The sequence below is a fragment of the Astatotilapia calliptera genome, chromosome 11 (assembly GCF_964374335.1).
Source record: "Astatotilapia calliptera chromosome 11, fAstCal68.1, whole genome shotgun sequence".
In the NCBI taxonomy this organism is placed as follows: Eukaryota; Metazoa; Chordata; class Actinopteri; order Cichliformes; family Cichlidae; genus Astatotilapia; species Astatotilapia calliptera.
Window position 1 is genome coordinate 26288972 of NC_137432.1, and position 24023 is coordinate 26312994.

The 24023-nt window shown below is 37.9% G+C and overlaps 3 protein-coding genes across 6 annotated transcripts; 2 read left to right on the forward strand and 1 right to left on the reverse strand.

Annotated features, from left to right (window-relative positions):
- Positions 1-478: 478 nt before the first annotated feature.
- On the forward strand, positions 479-9854 carry LOC113031420 (hemicentin-1-like). Its single transcript, XM_026183483.2, has 15 exons — positions 479-709; positions 926-1222; positions 1908-2189; positions 2294-2557; positions 2777-3049; positions 3177-3428; positions 3547-3822; positions 3937-4188; positions 4322-4606; positions 4939-5214; positions 5811-6086; positions 7402-7653; positions 7821-8105; positions 8228-8467; positions 8901-9854. Exons 1-15 carry the CDS (start codon positions 658-660, stop codon positions 8987-8989), a joined length of 3651 nt encoding a protein of 1216 aa, XP_026039268.2. The 5' UTR covers positions 479-657; the 3' UTR covers positions 8990-9854.
- On the reverse strand, positions 9414-16998 carry pafah1b3 (platelet-activating factor acetylhydrolase, isoform Ib, gamma subunit). 2 transcript variants are annotated; one of them, XM_026183491.2, is made up of 10 exons: positions 16937-16998; positions 15903-15993; positions 15090-15179; positions 14838-14954; positions 14551-14673; positions 10469-13219; positions 10325-10375; positions 10106-10183; positions 9923-9976; positions 9414-9705 (listed from the first exon to the last, which is right to left on the reverse strand). In XM_026183491.2, the coding sequence occupies exons 2-6, from the start codon at positions 15981-15983 to the stop codon at positions 12959-12961; spliced, it is 672 nt and encodes a 223-aa protein (XP_026039276.1). In that variant the 5' UTR covers positions 15984-15993; positions 16937-16998; the 3' UTR covers positions 9414-9705; positions 9923-9976; positions 10106-10183; positions 10325-10375; positions 10469-12958. The 2 variants fall into 2 exon arrangements, with proteins under 2 accessions (XP_026039276.1, XP_080164146.1); XM_080308020.1 differs by lacking the exon at positions 16937-16998 and adding an exon at positions 16271-16404.
- prr19 (proline rich 19) lies at positions 16494-23928 on the forward strand. Of its 3 annotated transcripts, none has more exons than XM_026183485.2 (4): positions 16494-16641; positions 19897-21111; positions 22809-22885; positions 22988-23928. In XM_026183485.2, the coding sequence occupies exons 2-4, from the start codon at positions 20067-20069 to the stop codon at positions 23609-23611; spliced, it is 1746 nt and encodes a 581-aa protein (XP_026039270.2). In that variant the 5' UTR covers positions 16494-16641; positions 19897-20066; the 3' UTR covers positions 23612-23928. The 3 variants fall into 3 exon arrangements, with proteins under 3 accessions (XP_026039270.2, XP_026039272.2, XP_026039271.2); XM_026183487.2 differs by lacking the exon at positions 16494-16641 and adding an exon at positions 16680-17219; XM_026183486.2 differs by lacking the exon at positions 16494-16641 and adding an exon at positions 16680-17028.
- The last annotated feature ends 95 nt before the right edge of the window (positions 23929-24023 follow it).

The window sequence follows — 24023 nt, forward strand, 5'->3', positions numbered from 1 at the left end:
ATCCCGTGTCTCTTTGGTTACTGTAAACAAAGTAGGAGAAGGAGACGATCCAGTATAGTGGGACAGAGAGTCCATTGTCCTCTACAAATTCTTTAAGTTTTGATATTCTGGGTGCAACTCATAACCAAATAATCCAATAAGAAGGCATTTACAGATTTGGATGGATCATCATAGCTGAATCTGCAAATGCCTAACCCCAAATTTGTTTTTATTTTGTCCAATTCAGTGGTTTCCATCTCTATTGTGGGAGGAAGTGACTCATCTTTTTTATGAGAATACTAAAATGACGTTCAGAGACCAAGATTCCACAGATTTGGTTTGCATTCTAGGTACAGAGTCACGTGTTAAAATTATAAACGCTCTCCACATGTTTCCTTGGTTGGAAAAAGTTGCAGAACAACAGTATACAGTAAATGGACACTCATAGGTGTGCACCTGTAAAGCATCAATATAAAAGGGTAAAACAAGGTGTGGTCATGACTTTGAGGTGGTATGATGATGGTGAAGGCAGGGGAAGGCATTTGCATCAAGAACACAGAGAGCTGCAGTGTTACAGAGTAAATATTAGCTGATTTGAAGGCAGGTAGCAGAGAATATCACAGGATTTTATTCATCAAAGCCAGATTCAAGTTTAGGGAAAGGATACCAAGGAGCTTAATGGAGTCTCCAGTGGTGTTCATCCTATTCTTGGCTGCAGTAACTTTCACAGGTAAAACTGAATGATAAGTGAAGTTCAATGAGTTTTATTGCCTATTACAATAACTACAGGGTCAGAGAATTAGACAATTTATAGATCCTAATATCAATTAAAATTCTTTAAATATACTACTTTGACATATATCAGTACTTTTGTAACTACTTCTGTCCCAGTGTGTGGATGACAACTACGTGGCGACTGAATATTTTACTTGCTTTCTCTTTCTAGATGTGACATGCAGTCAGACATTATATGCCTCTGAGAACCCCGTCGCAGTGGGAAACAATGTTACCCTTAGCAGCAATTACACTGTCAGCTCAGGCGGATGGCTATTCAACACCCGCCAAATTGTGATAATACTAAATGGGGGTTTTGCTATTTCCAAAACTTGGCGTGACAGAGTATCTTTTAACCAAAGCACTTCATCACTGACCATACACTCAGTAAAATTGGAAGACTCTGGAAACTACGCACTACAGGATCTAATCAATGAAATTTCTTCTCAGTTAACACTTTCAGTTGAAGGTAAGCGCTCTCTCATTTTTCTTGTTTAGTCACCAGCACAGATTTCAAGAAGATTTCACTTCCTACATTATACTTCTTGCACGATTTCTGTATCATTGTCATTATTATTATTATTATTATTGTTGTTGTTGTTGTTGTTGTTGTTGTTGTTGTTGTTATACTTAATTAACTTTGTTATGATTTATGAAAAGAGGCATTGTCAGAGTCTCTTGGTTCCATTATGTTAAGGAGAAAAACAACTCACACTATCACATTGTAGACATATCTATCTAGAAAAAAAGGGAAAACAATCACACTATAAATTTAAATAACACTATCAAAAATATGTTGATCTTGATTTTCAACAATTGTTACAACAAAGGTTTTACATCAAACTGATAAAAGTCAGGGTAAATACCAACTCAGAACACGACATCACACCAAGTCATTGTTTAACAAAAATTTTAAGAGGTAAATGCAAATTAAAGTATATCCTTGATGAACCAAAGAATTGGACTGACAAATCAACAGACCAATACTGTCACCCAAGGAGGCCATTTTGTATAAGACTGTTTTGTTTTTATTTGTTTTTATCTTGAACCTGACTTTATTTCAACATATGGGTCACATTTTCATATATATTTGGTGGAGGACACATTTGCTTAAATAAAACATGACAAATGCCTTGCTGTTTTATTCTCCGCAGAGTCTGTTTCAAATGTGACCGTTCAGACAAGCACAACCAACCTGGTGGAGTTCAATGACACAGCAGTACTTATGTGCAGTGTGTCCAAAGGTACATCCCTGTCTTATCAGTGGTTCAATGGGAGCTCAATGATCACGGCCAATGAAAAAGTTCAACTCAGCAGTGGAAACACCATTCTCACTATCATGAACGTGACCCGCTATGATCAAGGACTATACAAGTGTAATGTGTCTAATAATGTCAGTAATGACATCAGCGCCCCTGTGTATCTGACTATCAGCTGTGAGTTCTAACCAAAAGACACCAATACATGCATACAATCTATAAAACAATCTGCTGTCCCAACAATAACCTCTAAAACAATTTATGCCCTGTTCTGTCACCAGACGGCCCAAGTAACACGGAGATGACAGTCATGCCCCTTATGAGTATATACAAAGGCGGATCTAATATCACACTGTCATGCTCAGCGGTGTCCAGTCCTCCAGCAATGTTCCAGTGGATGGTTAATGGAGTGTACCTAAACAAAATTGAACCAAAGCTTGAACTAGAGAAAGTTAACGAGAGCATGTCAGGAAATTACACATGCCTAATTCACAATAATGTCACGTTCAGATTCAGCAGCCAAACAGCAACGATCCTGATTGTGGGTAAGTTTGGTTTGGTATCTGTTTAAAAATTTATTTTGTTTTATTTTTTACTTTGCTGCTTAGATCTGCTGAGCTGGTAGACCATTAAGACCAAAGAGAAAGAGTTGTGATTTGTGCCTTTTCCTTTGTACAGTGCAGAGGAATTATCTAGTTGAACATGCCATAATTTTTCAGGTCAAATATTTGAGTGAATTTAAATTACTTACTAAACTCCAACAGATCCTGTGACAGCAGTCGTGGTGAAGCTTGCCAAACCAGCAATATTTGGTGAGACATTCTCTTTGAGCTGTGAAGTGACGGGACCTGTTGACATCATTCATTGGTGGAAAAACGATCAACTTATTTCTGCTGACAATAAAACAACGTTTGGCACGGGCAACAGGACACTGACTATTAGTTCAACCCAGCATTCAGATGGTGGAGATTATCAGTGTGAGGCTTTTAATTCTGTAAGCAACCAAGCCAGCGACCCCTTCACAGTCACAGTTTACTGTAAGTATTTGTATCATTATTAACATAACGATTATCACTGTGATGTCAGTTCTGTATTATCTGAATGCCTGTAGTCACATAAGCATTTTTCAGTGAAAGTAATTTGTGGTGTTCTTTATGTGTTTAGATGGACCAGAGATAGCAAATGTCATGGGACCAAATTTGGCAAAGGCAGGAGACTACGTCACATTCACCTGCAATGCAACATCTAATCCTCCCAGCATCTATGAATGGTACCACGAAAATGTTCTGGTCTCCAACAAGTCAGAGTATGTCACACCGTCTCTGACAACCAGCATGAGTGGAAAGTACCTCTGTGTGGCCTTCAACAGCATCAGTGGCAAAAACAGCACTGCCGACATAATGCTTACTGTTATCGGTAAGACTTACGTGACCATTTTTTTTGGTGTACACAAAATAACTTTTCATTCATAAAAAGGAGACAGGTGCCTCGGGGGAGAACTAAAGAGCTATTTTGTGATTTGCTTTGTTTGCAGAGCCGCTGCAAAACATAATAGTAGAAGCACCAATGATGCCTGCCAAAGAAGGTTACTCCTATAATTTAACATGCAACACAAATGTACCTGCTGATTACATTTACTGGATGAAGAAGGGGGAGCCACTGGATGAAAACAACAGAATAGTTTTCTACAATGATAACAAAACACTTCACATCAGAATGGTGGAGCGCAATGATAATGCCAATTATGAGTGTATGGCTATTAATGCCGTTTCAGAGAACATGAGCACTCCTTACATGCTCTTTGTCAACTGTGAGTATAATATTTAGAGATTTTATGCAGTTGAGTGTCATGTTTAAATGAACAATTTTTAAGTTTTACATTTATAGTTGTTTAGATATTCATCTATCTCCTCTTCTGTTACAGATGGACCAGAAACACCTTCTGTTTATGGGCCAGCTTTTGCTGAAACAGGACATCAAGCTGTCTTCAGCTGTTCTGCCGAGTCAGTGCCTCCCAGTACGTTCTGCTGGTGGTTCAATGGATCCATCGTGGCCAATACATCAGACTACACAACTGATGTGTTGTCTTTAGGCATGAGCGGAGAGTACAAATGCATGGCCATTAATAATGTGACAGGAAAGAACAGCACAAACTCCACGACACTCACCGTGATTGGTATGAAAACTTTAGGATTCAGAGGAATTAGATGAAACATTTTTAACATATGACTCTGGCTGCTATTGTGTTCCAAGAATAAAGAACACTAAAGACATCTTACCCTCTCAACTCTCATGTTCTGTGTCTACAGAGGCCATAGAGTCAGTGGTGATCAAAAGCACGACAATTCCAATCAACACTAAGAACTTTACTCTCACCTGTGATGTTACTGGGCCCTATGACACAATCTACTGGATGAAAGATAACGTGACGCTCAACATGGACCCCTCTAATGACTCACATATGTCCTATAACATTGAAAACAACATGCTGAACTTCATCCCAGTGACAACGTACAATGAAGGGATATATCAGTGTGTTGCTACCAATAAGGCTGGCCAGCGAAAAAGCCCCCAGTACAGACTACTGGTGAATTGTGAGCATGACAGAAAGCAATGAAATGTGTTTTTTCTATTTTTTTGAAAACTAGTTTTATTTAATTTTGTACTCATTTTCAAATGCTAGACACAAATTGTTTTAATATCTACATCCCTGAGAAAATGTTTGCTGTAAGGAAGATCCAAATGAAGAGTCATGATATGTTTTTTTAGCAGTATTTAGACATTTTGGGGATTTAAATACTTAACAAAACAGCCAACATGTTTTTGGGTTGATGCAAAAAGTGTATTTAATTTATTTTCCTTCTTAGAAAGAGGAATGGCAGCTAAATAGAGAAATTAAGTGTTATGTGGTTTGCTTTGTTTGCAGATCCAATCCAAAATGTAAAACTAAATGCACCAGTGACCTTTGTCAAAGAAGGTTACGCCTATAATTTAACATGCAATGTAACTGGACCTGCTGACTACATTTACTGGATGAAGAATGGGCAGAGACTGCATGAAGACAACAGGACTTTTTTCCACAAGGATAACGAGACAGTTGAGATTAATCCAGTAAAGCGATATGACACTGGAAACTACTACTGTTTGGCTATTAATGCTGCTGGAAACATGCCCAGCGCTATTTACATGCTCGTTGTCATCTGTGAGTTTGATATTTTAAAGATTTACGCAACTGAGTGATATTATTTTAACATTTCAAGATAATTGTTGCAAGTCAATTATCTGGAGTTCAGATCATTTCAGTTATGTGAAATACCAAAAGTTCAGGCACAGAAAAATTAATTACAAATACATAAAACATATCAATATCGTATGAAACTTTACAGAAGGCAGTAAATAAAAGACAATGCACAGATGTTAAATTATACTTGCATATCTATGTGCATGTGTGTTGTGTGTTTGTCTCATTTCTTCATGCTTTGCGGGTTTTGGAAAAAAAAGAAAGTGTTCCATAGCGTGCCAGTGTGTGATTTATCAATGTTATGTCTATAACCAGAGGGCATCAGGGACAATAGGCTGTTGTGTGGCTGCCGTGGGCCATTTAAAACTCACCGAGATGCGCTAAAGGATGGTGTTGCCTTTGCTAGTGCGGTTAACATACCAGTTTTGGAGTATTTGAGGGCTCATACTAAAGGTTAAATGTGGGCACTGCTGGACCTTTTTAACAACAGCTTTGATGTAAGTTACCTTTGTCATGTCTTTCTGACTAAATGACTGTTGTGTTTGTTTTGTTTGCAGATCAAATAGAAAATGTGGAAGTAAAAGCACCAATGATGCCGGCCATAGAAGGTTATTCATATAACTTAACATGCAATGTAACTGGACCTGCTGAATACATTTACTGGATGAAGAATGGGGAGATACTGCATGATGAAAACAGAACTGTTTTCTACATGGAAAATAAGACGCTCCACCTCAGTATGGTGGAGCGCTATGATAATGGAAACTACTGCTGTATGGCTATTAATGCTTTTGGAAACAAGGCCAGCCCTGCTTATAACCTCATTGTCAATTGTGAGTATATTAGAATGTATAGAATGTATGCTACTAAATGGTTCAATGTCAATGGTGCATCACCTTAAATTAGGTAAATCCATTGTATTTCGGTTCTTCAGTTGGGGTGGCTGTAGCTCAGGTGGCAGAGCCACTAATCAGACACTAATCAGAAGGTCGGTGGTTCGATCCCAGGCTGCCTCCTGGCTGCATGCCAAATATCCTTGGGCAAGATACTAACCCCATGTTTGCCTACTGGCGGTGGTCAGAGGGCCCGGTGGCGCCAGTGTCCGGCAGCCTCGCCTCTGTCAGTGCGCCCCAGGGCAGCTGTGGCTACAATGTAGCTTGCCATTGCCAGTGTTTGAATGGGTGAATGACTGAATGTAGTGTAAAGCGCTATACAAATGCAGGCCATTTACCATTCTAAAACATGGATTCTACAAAAAGGGTCATAATGTTCATAATGTGCAGACTTGCTTCTCATATGCCTAACTACTATTGCCTGATTGATCACTTTTACAAAAAGTGCACCTCAATTTGTATTAGCTTCACATTAATTATAGATTAGTAATTTACTTAATGCAGCAATTTTACAAAGTCAGCTTTCATTGAGAAAGCACTGGTGTTACATGCTCTGGTGTGGATAGCAATCACACTACATGCTGAACCGTACCCACACAGCTGTGAAAAACATGATGACTTGACACACAGGTGACCAATTTCATGATAAAACTATCAAAGAGTATTTTAGTGTTGCAACTACAATGTCTCTTAAGACACAGGAGTCAACACAATAAATATACAATGAACTGCACAGCTGACCAGAACCTATCCAAATTTGGATAATACTTTACCCAGCTCAAAAGACAAATTTGCATGCTATATAGTCAGGTAGGCTACTCTTTTGCATTAAAGGTAGGACTATGAAATTGCTTCATAATGTTAAATTGCTCGGTGGTAGCTCATACTAACTCAAAGTGTTATCTTTGCCTTATAATACTTATTAATTACTAAATTACTTACTTATTACTTACTTACTAAGTATTATACTTACTTATAATACTCCAGTGTTGCTTGTTGCTCAAAAGTTTAGACAATAAATTTCCTCAGGAGCGGCACAGATATTCAAAACGTCTGTAAGAACATTCATCAGGGACAGGTGTGTCAGTCTCTTTTGCATCATGCTGATCCATCACCACATTTTTAACCGCAAGTTGAAGAAGGATACTTGCACGAGTCCAACATGGGCACAATTTAAAGAACTTTGTAGTTAACAAAAAAGTTAACACTCTAGATTCTTACTGTTAGAGTCACCTATCCTCTTTTGCTGTTACAGATGGTCCAGAAAAGCCCATCATTTATGGGCCAGCTTTTGCTGAAACAGGACGTCAAGCCGTCTTCAGCTGTTCTGCCATGTCAGAGCCACTCAGCCAATTCTGCTGGTGGTTCAATGGATCAATTGTGTCCAACACGTCAGTGTATGCAACTAGCCTCTTGTCTTTCAACATGAGTGGAGAATACACATGTATGGCCATTAATAATGTGACAGGAAAGAACAGCACAAACTCCACTACGCTCACAGTTGTTGGTATGAACACTTTAAGATTTTTGGGAAATTTGTTGCACATGTGGCTCTGAAACTGATCAAATACAAATTCTTATTGTGTTCTTAAAGTCTAAATATTTCATGGGGATGTACTCCAGTCAAGATGTCATGCTCTTTTGTGTTTAACACCTTGTAATTTGTGTCTACAGAGGCCATAGAGTCAGTGATGATCAAAAACAAGACAATTCCAATCGACACTAAAAACTTTACTCTCACCTGTGAGGTTATTGGGCCCTATGACACGATCTACTGGATGAAAGACAACATGAAGCTTAACACTAATCCCTCTAATAACTCATATGCGTCCTATAATACTGAAAACAACATGCTGCATTTCACCCCAGTGACACTGGACAGTGAAGGGACATATCAGTGTGTTGCTACCAATAAGGCTGGTGATCATGTGAGCCCCCAGTACAGACTGTTGGTGAACTGTGAGTGTTTATTGAGAACTAGTTCTGAGTAATCTGCCCAATATTCTTTTGAATTGTGTGCCAAGGAAACACTATTCATAATTTTGCAGTACATTATTCAAACGAAATCTTTCTTTTTCCAGATGGCCCAGTCAGACTGACCATTTCCCGTGCAAGTATGTTCATGCACGTGTCCCTGATATGCCAGGCTGATTCTCGACCAGCGTGTGACTTCTCCTGGTTCTTCAACAATCTGTCAACACCTCTACAGAACACATCTACTATTGTATTCCCTGCAATCAGCCAGAATTTTGGGAATTACATATGCAAGGCATGGAACCCCGTGACTGATATCACAATGTACCAAAATCTTACCGTCACAGGTGAATAAACCACACATCTTATCTCTACTCATTTTTCTTTAACAAGTTCTTTAGTGTTGTTGAGCAACGGGTATTTTACTATAACCTATGACCTCATAAGAAAATTACGGAAGCGTAGAGCTGCCACCCAGGCAAAAGAAAAATAGAAGTATGTCACGTTATAACGTGACATACTTCTATTTTTCTTTTGCCTGGGTGGCAGCTCTACGCTTCCGTAGAAAAATAGAGGTGAAATGTACAAAAGATTTTGAGACGTTAATGCCAAACGACGTCTTTGTAGTGTGGAGCATTTAAAGAAACTATGATGATCGCACCCATCTTTTAAAATTGGCCACAGGCAGTGCTATAAATTTGCAAATATGCTTTAAGCGTTTTTCTTTTTCAGTCCTAACCTCAAACGTGTCTCTTTGCTTGTCATATTTTCCACCCCCAGCTCACGCCCCTGCCATCCACTTCCCATACCAAGGCAGCCTGATGATGATGGTTCTGTTTGCCTTTTCTGCGCCTGTGTTGTTCAACTGAGTTCTCCACACTCTTAAGTCTTCTGAGAATGAAAGGCTTCTTTCTCGCTCCCTGTTTTTTGACAACAATCTTCCTGCACAATGATTAAGAAAACATAGCGCAGTCCATAATCCTAATGTTAGACATACACATTATTTAATTAGTGCAATGCCTATTTTTTATGTTCAATATTATATCTATTAACAGTAAAATGTAGTTTCGCTAGTTTTAATACTGTCATTGTAATCACTCCCCTGGAGCTAGTTCAGTGAATAGTTTCATAAAAGGAAAGCAGGGAAAGTGTACTCCTTACAAATTATAATCACTGTGAGCATTTAACCATGTTAATAATATATATACGTAAATGTTTTATTATACCTTGATTCACCTTATTTGATTGATTGATTACTTTTTTAAAAAATGAATAAAAAAAGACAACATAATATATTTTTTGGAGATTTTATTAAGTGGGATATTTAAAATAATAATGGTCCCATTCAGAAAGTTATAGTGAGTTCAAATTCCAGTGATAAAGTTTCTTTTACACTGCATTTGTAAAAAGTATCATGTGTATGCATAGAAAATATGATTGGCAATGAGTCTTACAAAAGCATGCATGTGTAAGAATAGAGGGCTTCTTTATATTGCTCATATGGGCACGGAGGGGTTGAAGGATTTATTAATCCTTTGGCATATCTTCATGTTCTTGAACTTTTCCTTCTTGCAGTGTTTTTTCCCTTGTGGTTTGAATGAATCCAGAAAGATAAAGCAATTGGACACAAAAAAGAAAATTAATGAAAAAATGAAATGAAAAAAAATGTGTAACTTCTATCTGTAATCACTCTTCAAAGCCATGATAATAAAGAGAATACAATAATTGATTTTATCACTGATTTTTCTCATCATTTTATTCCTTCCCTATTCCAAAAATCTTAGAAGTTATAGGCAACTTACACTTTCCAGTATTCAAGCAGTGGCAGGCTTTGTTCATCACACCCATTTCCTTCCCTGAGTGACATATAATAAAAGAAGAAGAATGGGTTAGAAATACTGTATTTTTCTAAGAGAGAGGATGTACTTACATAAAAGCGATACATGTAAATATCTATACATTCTTTGGTAAAATTCTCATGTCACCTTTACAGGTGCAAGGTCTTTTGTCCTGTCTTTGGATGACTGGACGTGCAGTTGTAAGTAGTTCTTCAACAGCAGATCCTGTAGCACAGTTTATTGTAGAAATAACTTTAAAAGATTTATAATAACAATTTTAATAAAGTAAGTATTTAGATACAAACCTGTAACTATCATTAAGGAGCTGGTCTTGTCGAAATGTGTTTAGAAAATAATCTCACATACCGTCAGTGAATGCGCTGACAACCAGGCTCTGTTTCTTTGTCTCATGAACACCTTTAACAAATGAAAAGGAAAATAATAGAGAAGGAGACTTCAGAATAGGGTGCACAGGATACAAAAAGATTTTTACGAAGTATCATACTATACCTTGGATGCAATCAGTTAATATTACCAGCCCAAGAGCCAGCGGCAAAAGCACCCTGGGTCCCATGTTGGAGAAAAGGCAATTCAGTGAACTCGGGGAAAGAAATCCTGCTTGTGCACTGACTTCAGTCCCAGAGAAGAAATGATGGGGTTGGTGTTCCGGCTCTTTATAAAGGATGATGGTGATGAAATCATGGCTGCAGCACATTAATCAACTGGCTGAAAAAACAATTTTACGATATGTGGCAGTGACTGACAGAATGATGTACACTTGCCAACAGATAGTGGTTTTGAGTAATGGCTTTTTGCTTTTAGAGAGATTCACAGGGTTACTGAGATGCGGTAAAAGAGCACTTGAATGTCAGATGTGCCCATTTGATAGCCTCTAGTTAAACTTTCCTGATGGGAACCTAATACATCAATAATCTTTTATATGCATTTTATCTTTTTGCTGCCATTCACTAATTTGATAAAAATTGGGATCAAATTCTGTCTTCAGGATATATCTGTTACTCTCGTTAAAAAACTGGCTGGCGGTTATCACTTCTGTCAGCATGACTGCAACTGATACATCACTGTCAATATTAAATCGTGTTTGCTAATGTCAAGAAGAGCTGTAAGTGCTCTGCTTTTGTTTCATGTGTGATGACAGTTGGAGAAAGGATCAGATTCGTGGTAAAACTCACAAATGGGTGGTATGGACAAAGTTAGACTTGTTCACCTTCCTCAAGTTTCTGAAACGTGCCTCTGCTCACAAAATATGCGTGAGACAGGAACAAAACCAGTCAAGCAAACGTAATAAATCTCTTTTACACATCTAACAATCTATATGTACTCTTGATGAACCCAAGGCCTAAACATGTAGCTCTGCATCAGTGGTACTCAACACACAGATCCAATCTTGTTTTGATATTTAATGCATATCTTTCATCACTTACACAGTTGGCCATCCAATTGTTCATGTAATGTAGCACAGTCGTCACACAAGAGGCCCAGAAGCAGGTTAGTGTGAAGTAAAGCCTTTAAATATTTGAAGGAGCCATTACAAAAGACTTATCTCAATTCACAGACATCTAGATATATCACCACAGCTTCTCGACCTACTCAAACACATCTATCCTTGCAACAAAACAGTCTCTCATATGAATACTCTGTTGCTGTTATGGATAAAGGAAAAGATACAAGGGCATTAATGAGATAACATGATATGCTGAAAAGCAAGTAAACTGTAACGGTCAATTGTTTGCAAGTGCAGACAAGCAAAAAAAAAAACAAAAAAACCCCAAAACACTTTGGTCCTTCAAATGAACAGGTACAAAAAAAAAAAAAGAAACCAAACACATCAGACATCGCAATAAAGCTATTGCCAAATAAAGGTAACCTGAAGAACAGTGAAATCGAGATGATTTACAAGGATCTTCTAAGAAGGGCAGTTGTTCTATCTTGTATACAGGCATATTTTGGCTTAAACCTGATATATCCTGCATCCTTTTCCAACAAGCTCCTGTTCCTAAAGTTCAAGAAAGTGCAACCTGTTTTTGTGTGTGAAGGATTCATGAGCTATAGCCAAAGGGATAAGATCTGCAGCACAGCAAGCCTTTAACAAGGTGCTGCATTCAGCAGTTTGACCTACAGAATGTCTTCCTTAGAATATAAAGCTGCTGCCTACTTTTGAAATTTATTCATGACCACTGAACATCTGGACTGATGTGTGCTCTAACAGCCATCTCTTCATGTATCGTTAAAGGGTGCTTTATGGTCAGCGCATTAGTCGTGTCATTTGCAAACAGTGATATCACCACAGCAGTCACCATTAATACTGGTGCTTAGGGCTCAGTTACCCGCTACAGCATTTTCTAAAACAAACTGTCATCACTGAGATAAAACCTCCACATCAGCCCTCTTTAAGAGTAGAAGAAGCTCAAACCAGAAGCTGAGTTTTTAAGAAGTCTTTTTGTCAAGCTGTTGCAGCATCTCCCTCTGTATAATTTGGGAATTACCGGCCATGGTGCCAATGCCACCCACACACAGGTAAAAAAAATTGAGAGGTGTGCGACCGGCTAAAATGACACAAAAACTTGCACCGGTGGATATGACATCACTTTTAGTGAGCGGTGCCAATCATGAGGGTGATAATGGACAGTATAATTAGCTCATTATTATTCTCTTAAACCAGAGGGTCCCTGGATGACAAACAAAATTGTCCAATTGTATTGATTCTTTGTGTCAGAGAAGCTAATGGAACAGGTGCAATATTGGGAATGGAAGTAGGGATTTGTCAATTCATATAAACAAAAACCGTATGGTCACATTGTCTTTAACAGTGGTCACCAACCAAGGCCTTGAAGAGGTCTTCCACAAATAGTTTATGCAGCTCTTAGCCCTCAATAACTGATTCTATCCATCATTACACATCTTAATAATATAAGTGCAATGGTTTCTTGAAACAGGGACAAGGACCACTGTGGTAGTGTACTTTTGTGACCTAGATGCTCAGTTGTCAGTAGGTTCACCTAGCAGGGCCTTGAGATGGGCATGCAAAGGTTCACATACAGCTTGATATCCTTTCGGGGTCAGGTGAAGGTAGTCGTACATGTCCTGGTGGGAGATGCTACCATTGGAGTGAACAAAGCCGGGGTCTACATTGAAGAAGGAGGCACGGGGAAGGGATGTTAAGGTGTCCTTTACTAGCTCGTTCACCTTGGCATTTCTCTCCCGTAGAGGGTTTGGCATTTTTCCTCTGGGCAGTAAACTCTGGAAAACAAACATTAGCATACTTATTTTTAAATGTTTCATATTCCTTATTTCATATGCGTGTTAGCTGAATTTCCAATTAAGTTTCTGCCCCTAGTACATATACAGTAAATTAATACAGTTAAACTTCAGACCTGTCTGAAACAAGTACAGCTTTTTGGCCCCCTAACATTCACCTGACCAGGCAGAGACTCCTCTGGTTTACTTTTAACTACATATCATATAGCACAAAACCTTCTGATCCAAACAATCTAAGATATCCATTTACATACAATACAATATAGCATCAGTTGATTTTCAAGCAGATTTTCTAAGCCGTTGCCGTTTCAGTTTAGTTTTTATTATCTGAAAATCTCAGTCTTTTTTTAATTACCAGAGTTAACCAGGTTTGCAGCACTTTTTCTAATTCTTCTTTCTGTATTTAGTGGTGACTTGAACAAAATTCTACTGCGGATCCAATTTTCTTAAACCATTAACTTACATATAGGTGACATACATTGAAGATAGCACATGAAACAAACGAAAACTATTAAGTCTTTTTAAAAAAAACCCATAGATGTTAGTGATCTGATGTTAGTTTTGTTCAGACTGGCCAACCCCGTTAAAGAGATCATTATAGCAAGATAAAAAATTCAAGAATTTTGGAATAGTTATTAGAATACATATAACATGTCCTAAATACACGTAACTCATCCCAGTCTCAATAAACATATTCACCACAGGATCATCAGACAACTTGCATTGATAGATTCTACAAAATTGGCAAAGACTCAAGCTGAAGAGAGTTCCTCTGTATTTTCATTTGATATTAGTTTCCAAGGTTCACCAAAAAAGGTTGTTCCAGTTAGCATTAAATTTTCAAAAGTCTCGTTTTATTCTAAGTACCTAAAATATTTCAGTTTCAGTCTCTAACTTTAGTTGCAACAGCATCAGCAGCGATTGCAGCTTCTACACAGCTCCCATCAAGCTGCTATTCTCTGCAGACTCGTTGAAGAGCATGTCTGTAGAGTGTGTGCTGGACTGTTTTTCCAAATGGGCCTCAGAACAAAATACTTCCAAGCCCTTATTCTTATGAGCAATGTCTGCAGTGTATATTTAAAATCCTTGAATATACTACGTGAAATGGCTCACAGATACTCAAAGTTCCAGCCTATGAAGAAGCATCCATAACTTTACACTTCACCTCATTTCAGATAGCTAAGATGCTGCTAAAAGGGGTGACATCGCACTGTACTTTGATGGTTGAATTAACTTCATTAGTCATTTTCAAAAAACATGCGGGTGAGCAGATTAACACCTGATACAAGGAATGCTTTAGGAAAAACACGTACAAGTACAAGCGTGTGGGCATTGGGAAGCTTGTTCTTGATAACTTGGATAATAGCCAAGATGCCTCCACAGATCTGTTCAGGAGTGTGACCGTGATTGTTAGTTCCTACCCACAGCACTACGACCTGCAACAACAAACGACAAAGCAATGCATGACTGAACACATGTCGCTGATATTTTGACCCAATGTACCTGGAAGTGGGATTTTAACACAGAGTTGAGCACAATCAGTCTTTTGTGTGAATAAACAAGCATGATCATGTTATCTATTTCTGGCACTGTTTTGAACCTTTGGGCTGATGTTATCCAGTTCACCGTTGCTCAGTCGCCACAGCACATGTTGTGTTGCATCACCACCCACCCCAAAATTAAGGCAATGGAGAGGTGAGAACAACTGACGCCATATCTGCAGACAAACCACAATAATATTGCATTCACATGTTCCACAACAAGTTTTCACACTTTGAAAACATTTATGAGAAAACGTAAATCAGTTACATAATGGACAGAGGCACACATATCAATGCAATCTTTGTTTTACCCCAAACTCGTGCATGAGCTGAACAAGAGAGTCTCCAACAAACAGGACATCAGGTTCTTTGTCTTTGCTGTCGGACACAAACCGATTGTGCTACAAAAAGAAAATGTAAAAGATGTATATATATTTTTACTACAGTACCAACCATTGCACAACATCCGCACATATTGCAAGACAAACTTTTTAAAACCTTGTGTTTTTTTTAAGAATCAGCATGGTATGTTTCTTTTGATTTTCTGGTGACTACTGACATTTGTGTTCATTTAGAGACATCCTTTAAAATAACTACCCAAATGAATGCCCGATGGCAACGCCAAAAGGCTAACGAGTGGCGAGTCTACTTTCTAGAAGCACTTTGATATCATCACAGTGCAGTATTGAATGTAACACCAGCAATTTCATTTTTACATGGCAAGTCCAGGTACAAAAATGTATTTAGAATGCGCTGTTATGTGGATAGAGAAAACATTTTCTAATGGTTTTTTTTTAATCAATTAATGAAATATCTATGCATATCCCCATGTGTCTGAAAAAATACTAATTTGCCAAGACTTTTCTCCTTTCTTTCACAATCAATTGCAAAACTGCACACCCCTCACAAGCCATTGCATTTTCATTTATTAGACAGGTTTAAATAATTTATGAAGGCCATTATTGCAACAATATGTACTACAATATGTTAGTAGCTGGCTCTTTTCAACTATGAAGCTTCCCTTTATCTTCACTGATTGCAGAACTAAACATCAGCAACGATGCAAACGGAATAATATAACACCGTACTTTATAAAACCTATAAATAATATAAAAGTCACACACCATAGACATCCATCGTCCATCTCCCTGCGTGTCTTCACAGGGAGTGGGTGTGGCGGCTGGGTTTGGTTCTCCTGCACTCATTCTGCTTTACCTGTGTTGGGAAAACAGTCGCATTGAGTTCTTCACACTTTCAGCAATGTATACAAACCAATTCATAAATAGCCCATAGCTCTGTTCGCTTGAGAGATCTGTGGAAGCTAACAAAGTTAGCTACAATAGCTAGCTCAACATGCTGGAACACATAAGAGATGTAGTTGAACAAAGATAAGAGAAATTGTGAAATTAAATAGGCCTGTGCTCTGCAGAATGGAAAAGGGTAGAGATTAACATAATGACTCCATTAAGAGGTATAACTTATCATAGCATACCACTAAATCAAAAACACTGTTGTCCCCCCGAATCACTTTCCGGAAGTGAGGTTCAGCACAGCAGAGCGTACCATTATCATGAGTAGTCAGCAACATGTATGGTTTTAGATATTTTAATTTTCCGACGTTTGAACATATAAAATTGTAGTGTGCAAAATATGATATGAGAATGTAAATAATAAAGGATTACATAAGTAGAGAAATGGAGCAGAGTTGATACTGTGTAACCCCTCGTTTTGTGAGGGTAGTTTCGTCCAACTCGTGGGCTTTCTTGGGCGTTATCACTGCGTGTAAAAAACGCAACGGCTGCGTGTTGCCGTGCAACGACACATTCGGTGTGCGATAAAATTAAGCGGTTGTTAACGACTTTGGTAAGTAGACACTATGTTTATTAACTATTTTTCCTTTTCATTTATTTTTTTCTCATGTATTTACGGTTTTAACTGATTTACAGTTTGCTAAAGTTGGAAATACTTTTCGCTTCTAAGCAGCTACAGCTTGGACTTCATGCACCGCGTGTCACCTTAACTTAAATTACACCTGGGGATAGTAGGTGCTTGCTAATCTCCAAGTTAGTTTGCTGACATAATTCAGTTAGTTTGCTCGTTTTAGTTAAGTTTTCATTAAGTTTCAGTATTAGTTCGAGCTGATTTGTGTTCAAAATACCTGGGGGTCAACCATCCAAAGCAACGAACAGTCCACACAGGAAGTGGTGAAGAGGTTGTGGACGAGGTGGAGTGAGTGGGCACTAGTGTCAGGTGTGATTGGCGACATAAGCATAGAAGAATGCAAAAGGAAAGTTAAGATGTTAGTAAGACTTGCGATGATGTATGGTTTGGAGACGGTGGCACTGACAAAAAGACGGGAGGTGGCGCTGAAGATTCTAAATTTTTAGTTGCGAGTGACTAGGAGGGACATTGAAGCAAAGTTGAAATGGCTTGGACATATGGTGAGGATGGATAGTGGACACAACGGGCAAAGCATGTTAAAGATAAAGCTGCCAGGCAGAAGGAAAAAGAGGATGATTGCAGAGGAGGTTTATGGATGTAATGAAAGTAGCAGGTTGGTGTTACAGAAGTGGGATGGGGTGAGATGGAGGCAGATGACAGACTGTAGGAATGCCCAACAGGGCAAACAGAAGTATAAGTTCTAACTTTTTTGTGTGCATACAGGATATTGTCCGGGGCTTTTCCCCCCCCAGACATTCAGAGTAGAAATAAGTACATTCACATATATTATAAGCAGTACTTTTGACTTCCAGTCATCTCAATACTGCACATATTTTTATTATTATATTTTTTTAATGTTTTTATTTTTATTATTATTATTTTTTTACACAGGGTTAACAGCAGACCATATGAACTTGACAGGCAACTTTGATGGGTGTAGTCAGCTCAACTCACCTTACTATTCAGTATCTATACAATTACAAACGTTATAAATAACTAGAAAGTGCATTTTCTGAAGAAACTGCAGTGTGAATGCTTGAATCTGAATGTATGCACTGAAATGAATTAATTGCTGAATTTTGAGTTAAAAATCTTGAATGAGATTAAAAAAAAACAAAAAAAAACGAATTTAACCTGAAAACAAAGGTGCTGAACTGCTAAAAGCTGAAAGTTACACAGAAGAAGGAGTTGGAAAAAAACTGAAAATGTTTTAAATGTAAATTAGAAAACCCTAAGAAATGAGAAAAGAACATTTAGAGTCAGAAAACATCTGAATGAATATTAAAAGGTCATATTCTTTGAATCACTGAATGACTCAAATGTGATCCCTCCACTTTGATCCACACAGTTTAAAAAGTTTAAATGCCTGAGCTTTGAAAGATACGGTGTTGGAAAGAGAACAATAATGGCGACAATTTGAGGGTAAAATGATGGCTGTAACACTGTGGACACAGCAGCAGTTGAAAGAGAAGTGCTTAAGATGAATCTTGGTACAGTGGCAGGCAGAGCTCGTTAAGCAGGCAGGTGTGAGCCTGGTTGCTATAGTGACCGCACCCAATGGCTCCATACACACGCACACAGACATGCACCTCACTTTTGCTGCTTAAAATGAACAGAAAAGTCAGGCCGAAACAAATCGTTCCCAAATGAAAAGTAAAAGTCGTATTGACAAAATTCTTTCACTGTGAGCGACAGCAATGTCTAGTCTACCAAATTCTCAGTTTTCATGTCTGTGGAGTTTATTATATGGACGTGGTGACAGTGGAAAGACACCATGCTCTTCTGATTTTCAAACGAACCTTCTGAGACATTTTAACATTGGAGTCTATGGAAGAGTTGGAGGGAGGAGGCTGTGCATTGGTGACATTTATGAAAGAACCATAACACCTAGTACAATAGTAAACACATTGGATGAAAGAGGACAGCCATGGCTACGTTTTGAGGGTAAAATCATACCTGTAGAGCAAACGCTGCGGACACAGCAGCAGTTTTAAAAAAGATTTTAAGATTATTTTTTTTGCTCCTCTCACTCTAGCAGTTGAGCTGCCTCACTCTAGCCCCAACATTCCGTCCCATACACACCCATTATAAACTCTGAAACGGGTGAAAAAACATCATGAAACTTAAACTGGAACTGAAGAAAAAGTATAATAGATATTGAAAAGATAAATACAAGTTGAATAGTTGAATGTCTTGTCTTCGTTTTAAAGTTTGAATGGTGGCTCTATGTGAACGTATGTTGAAGTAGTAAGAGTTTAAAAATGAGTAAGTTGAATGAGAATTTGAAGGGTCTCCCCATTGAAATACATGGGAAATTTTTGTTGAATAAAGTTGAATAAAATTAAAAATATAAATGTTAAAAATGAGAAAAATACAAGCAACCATGTCCAAAATAATAGGAATCTAATGGTGTTTGAATGGTTTTTCTAAGTTGAACGGTTTTGAAGGAGTAGGCTTTCAAAAAACGTACGGAATAGATAATAAAATATAAGAATAAAGATTAGAAGAACAATACTGTGAATGCTTTTCAAGCATTCACACTAATTACAACCATGCATGCACAGAGAAATGTAACCACAGCTATAAAACTGCAAAAATATCTGAAGGGGTACTTAAAGTGCTCAAAGTCTGACTGCAGTTGGCCCATCTGCTCAGTGTCTCTTTTTCGCCCATTTATGTGAAATGTTTTTCTCGAAACCTAGTTTTTAGTGTGTACAGCTGCACATATATGGTGAAACTCTTGTGATTGTGGAACAGGTCAAATAATACATTATATATTGGAATGATTTTGTGTCTGTAGTTTAATATGATTTTAAATGTCATGCAAATTAATTTCCTTACAATTTGTACTGTACATGAAATGATCCTCACTTCAGGGTTTAATTGCACAAATAATGTTAAGGTAAAGGAGACATTTTTCATACTTTATCTATCTCTGCTAAACTATGGCAAGTATGTTACATGCTTTCTTATTATTTTTATGAAGTGCTTAGAAAGTTGTATTATGTGTGGTCTACATGTTCAAGTCAAAGCCCACATTCAAATTTATATTTAGTCAGTTTCACTGAATCATTGGTAAGTTGCTCTTAATTTTAATACTAGAGTCGACCTCAATGAGGTACAACCACATCCTGTATTATCAAGCCTGCTTTACTAACTGTGGTTATTTTTCTACAGAATAGAATGCAGCATGAGCCATGTGTGTGGCAGGACCTCTATAAGAAGGAAAAGTCAACAATTTTCAACAAGAAACAAAAACAACAGATAAAAAGTGTTGCTTTGCAAAAAGATTCAGTGCTCTTCCCAGATATTCAACCCACTACAGTAAGGCAAATGAGGAGAAAAAAATGAAACGACTGAAGACCCGCAAGGAGAGGAGTCAAATAAGAGGTGGCTGGAAAGAGATTTCAAAGATCAAGTCAAATCACCATCATCATCACTACCGTCATTGCCAAAGCAACATAGACATGGCACATTTGCATAACTGCTGTTGTGCTAGTTGCCATTGTTCTTCGAGGAGAAATCCACCATTTCCAAGTGTTGTGCGCTCTGTGCAGGAGCCCAGTATCATCACAGACGGCCGCCTGACAGGACACCATGGCCTGTTTAACCATGAGGTGAAGTCTATTGATTTTGAACGCTTGCTAAGTGAACAGCCAAAACTGGAGGAACAAAGAAAAGAAAAGAACACTGTAATTTCACATTCATCTTCAGCATTGCACAATTCTGCTTCACTGTCCACTGATGCTTTGTTGGGAGCTGATACAGATGTTGGGAGCTGTGTGCCATTCAGAAAAAATACAGACCCTGCTTCAAAAGCCCACACTGACTGCCAAGAGAAGGAAAAGAACAACATCCAGTTTGAGTCAAAGCAGTCAGATGTCACAACAGAAGAGAAACCACAACAACAACTCCCTCTTTCATGTGAAAGTTTTCAAAGCAGCCACTGGTCTAAACACAGCTTCCTCGATGTACTAACAACAGAAACCAAGTGGGCATGTGTCATGTCTGAAAACAGCAGAGAATCACTGCTGACTCCGGTTGTTGACAGAGACAATATTAAGTCTTTCAACACAAATGTAAAGAAACGTGTGATTTCTACTCTTGTGCAAACCCCAAAGAACCAGGAGCCCCCTGTTCAGCAGTTTGTCAGTGCAGTAGCAGCACGTTTGTGTCAACGTTTGAAGCTTCCGTCGATCAGTAGGAGAAACCTGCTGTCAGAGAGCAGGGAGGTCCTGTTAAACTCTCTGAGGGAAACACATGGACCGTGGCTTCAAGAGAACCTCCTTAGACTTCAGCAACATCGTAGCTTTGCTGTGCATCCCACAAAGAAAGACCAAGATCATGATCAAGAGCCAACCAGGAAAAATGAAGAGAATCTCTTTGCCGCAGGTGAGCATTAACCTCTTGAGACTTGAACTCTTCCATGGCATGCATTTTTATTTCTTTTTGATATTTGGGCTCATTGGGACCTGATGAGTGTAAAAACAAAGAATTGCCAGATTTTCTTTACCTGATTTTTGTTTCTGACAAAAATGAGACGCACATATGAGGATATTCGTTTAAAATTTCAATTGAACTGTGGCACTATAATGTCATCGTAAGTGGATATCAGGCCCTTGTAGAGCAAAATTTAGTATTTTGGTCTAGAGCTTAAAATACATGTCCCCCATAATATAAAGGAAAGCGCAGATTTGTTCAAGCTCAACGTTTTGTTTTTTTTAAAGTAACAACTACTTGTTATACTTTATCTATCACTATCATAGGGGAGATATTCTGGTGCAAGTTTTTAACTGATTATGTCTAATGATCTCTGTTTGACCACAGCCATGCTGGTTGACATGGTAATAATTTCAACTGTGTAACTTCCAGCTGATCAAACATCTGTTTGATAGATGTTATTACATTGTGATACAGATTATATGCTCAAAATTCGTTATTTTAAAAGTGTTTATGGACTATCTTTGCATTCATTGTTACTTATAAGTACTTAGTATAAAAGTGATTGTTAGTAATATATTGCCAAGCTGATTGGTAAGAAATATTTAAGTTCTTACATTTACTTTTGTTTGATAGCTTGAACATTTACACTGTCTTTTTATGTTGGTGTATTTTAACCATTTAGTCATTCAGATTAAATTGAACTAGTAATAGTGCATGCTGCATCCTGTAAGCTCACACACATTATTTTGTTCTTATGCACACAATACAAACACAACTTAAATACACTAATTGCGAATTCTGCACAAAGTGTTTCCCTTAGAGACTGACCATGACCTCCACCTACATCACGTTTACCTGTTGTCACTTTTTCTTCCCGTGTCTTTGTGCTGTCATGTACTATAGAATTTACCGTTGCAGTAATTGTTACTCCCCCTCAGCCTTGTAGACCTTGTGTATTTGGTTCAGATTTAACTTTGGCAGAGAGTTATTGGTACTCCAGCTAGGACCAGCTTCTCTACTATCAGACTTACAGATGTTTAGTGTAAATCTGCATCCGTCTATCTATGGTTTTAGAATAATTAACATTTCTTGCACTTCAATCAGTTGTCATTAACTCACCACTGTCCTCTCTTATACTTGTCTGTCTTTGTGCCACCTCTTCTTCTGTCAAACACGTGCAAAAACAGTTACGGAAGAGAAGTGAAACACTGAAAAAAACCTTTTTCCCCTTAAAGAATGACTGGATAATGCCTTCTGTGCTAAAATAGTTTTAAAGGTTTATTTACTGTTAAATATCTTTAAACCAACATTTCTGCTGTTTTTTTGTTTTGTTTTGTTGTTTTTTTAAAAGAGAAAACATTGATCTTAACTCCATGTATTGCATGATGAGGAAGATTTTTTTTTTTTAAAAATACTTTTTTTTTTAATAGGCATCCATTGTGTGAAGATAGGTTTGGATTTTTTGACCTATCCTAAAAAGTGTTTTGTGTTTGTTTTATGTCAGGAGATTAATTTGTGTAAAGAATACAGAAAAGACACAAACCATCAATTTGGTTTTACATCATTTTATGTGGTTATTTAAAAAAAAAAAACAGAAGTAGGCATGACATACCTACATTTTTTCAGTTTTGTTTCCTTATTTTTAGATATCTCTTTTAATATGCCAGCAAATAGCCATTCCAGCTGGAAGACCAGTCTGCAGCAACACTGCAGTCAAAAACAGGTGAGGCCCTCAGTTTACATTGTCACTCTTAAGTTATTTTCAGATTTCTATAATATAAGATTCTCTGATAATAAATAATGATTCCTTATGTTAATTGTCAAGGTTACTGAGTGGCTGGCGAGCCCTGCGGATATGGCTGACAGTGTTTTGGATGATATCCTCAGACCAAGTCTCTCTCCTCCATTGTTCATGAACCTTCAGACCTGTGAAGCTCCAGAAAGCATTTTGTTTGCTCCTTCTACCACTTTATGCCAGAGAGAAGGGGCTTCTGTACCTGAGAACTGGCAAGATGGTTTAAACTGGTCAAAGAGCAAAAATTCAGCTACATTTGGTTCTTTTGAAAATGGCTTCATGGACCAATCCAGCTTACTTGGAAATCAGAGCCTACAGTACTCTGACAGCAACTCCCAGCCCTCTTTTCCTTACCAATCGCAGCTGCCAGATACATACGCAGGAGAGCCAATGCACTTTGCCCAGCAGGAAGACCCATTTGGAACTGATATGTACTCTTGTGTTCCCTCTTTTGCTGCCCCAGTTCACCATCAGAGCAGCCATTTCCAACCTTCAAACCAGTTCAGTCACGCTTCAGCTTGTTCTCTGAAGTCCCAGCACACTGATATTATGCACTACCCTCCGTCATTCATTCTTGAGAGAGACCCTTCACCTTCCCTTTCTGCTTTCCTTAGCCCTGAGCCGTGGTCCTTCCCTCCTATGAGACTGTACTAATGTGTGGTAAAGCTCTCCATACAAGCATGTGGATCAATATTTCTATGACTGATTAAAGTACAATTCTCCCTTAATTTATGCACTCCAAGGTTTTTGTTTAGTGAGTGATAAACATGTTATGTTCCCATATTAATATAACCATAGCATTAAGCATAGATGCAATAGCTATCCTCTGAAGAGTAACCTGTCTTTTTCTATTGTCCTGTTTTTGCTGAGTTAAGTAGCCTTTGATTATGCATCATTTTCAACCTTTTTAAGCATTTATGTTTATTTTGGACTTCTGTACAATTAAAAACACATGTCATAATGGAATATTATTTGTTTGTGAAAGTTGCGCATCCCTTTAAATGCAAAACAGTAATTTAAAAGACATTTTTAGAAATTGCATATATACATAAACACTGCAAAACAT

What these genes read in the sequence shown, in the direction of transcription:
- LOC113031420 (XM_026183483.2), top strand. Translation starts at nt 658, where the DNA reads ATGGAGTCTCCAGTGGTGTTCATCCTATTCTTGGCTGCAGTAACTTTC. An exon ending in GTTAACACTTTCAGTTGAAG is followed by an intron (nt 1,223 to 1,907) that starts GTAAGCGCTCTC and finishes TATTCTCCGCAG; the next exon opens with AGTCTGTTTCAAATGTGACC. An exon ending in TTATAACCTCATTGTCAATT is followed by an intron (nt 6,087 to 7,401) that starts GTGAGTATATTA and finishes TTGCTGTTACAG; the next exon opens with ATGGTCCAGAAAAGCCCATC.
- pafah1b3 (XM_026183491.2), bottom strand. Translation starts at nt 15,983, where the DNA reads ATGAGTGCAGGAGAACCAAACCCAGCCGCCACACCCACTCCCTGTGAA. An exon ending in ATGGACGATGGATGTCTATG is followed by an intron (nt 15,180 to 15,902) that starts GTGTGTGACTTT and finishes TTCTTTTTGTAG; the next exon opens with CACAATCGGTTTGTGTCCGA. An exon ending in TGGATAACATCAGCCCAAAG is followed by an intron (nt 14,674 to 14,837) that starts GTTCAAAACAGT and finishes TTGTTGTTGCAG; the next exon opens with GTCGTAGTGCTGTGGGTAGG.
- prr19 (XM_026183485.2), top strand. Translation starts at nt 20,067, where the DNA reads ATGAAACGACTGAAGACCCGCAAGGAGAGGAGTCAAATAAGAGGTGGC. An exon ending in AGAGAATCTCTTTGCCGCAG is followed by an intron (nt 21,112 to 22,808) that starts GTGAGCATTAAC and finishes CCTTATTTTTAG; the next exon opens with ATATCTCTTTTAATATGCCA. An exon ending in AACACTGCAGTCAAAAACAG is followed by an intron (nt 22,886 to 22,987) that starts GTGAGGCCCTCA and finishes TTAATTGTCAAG; the next exon opens with GTTACTGAGTGGCTGGCGAG.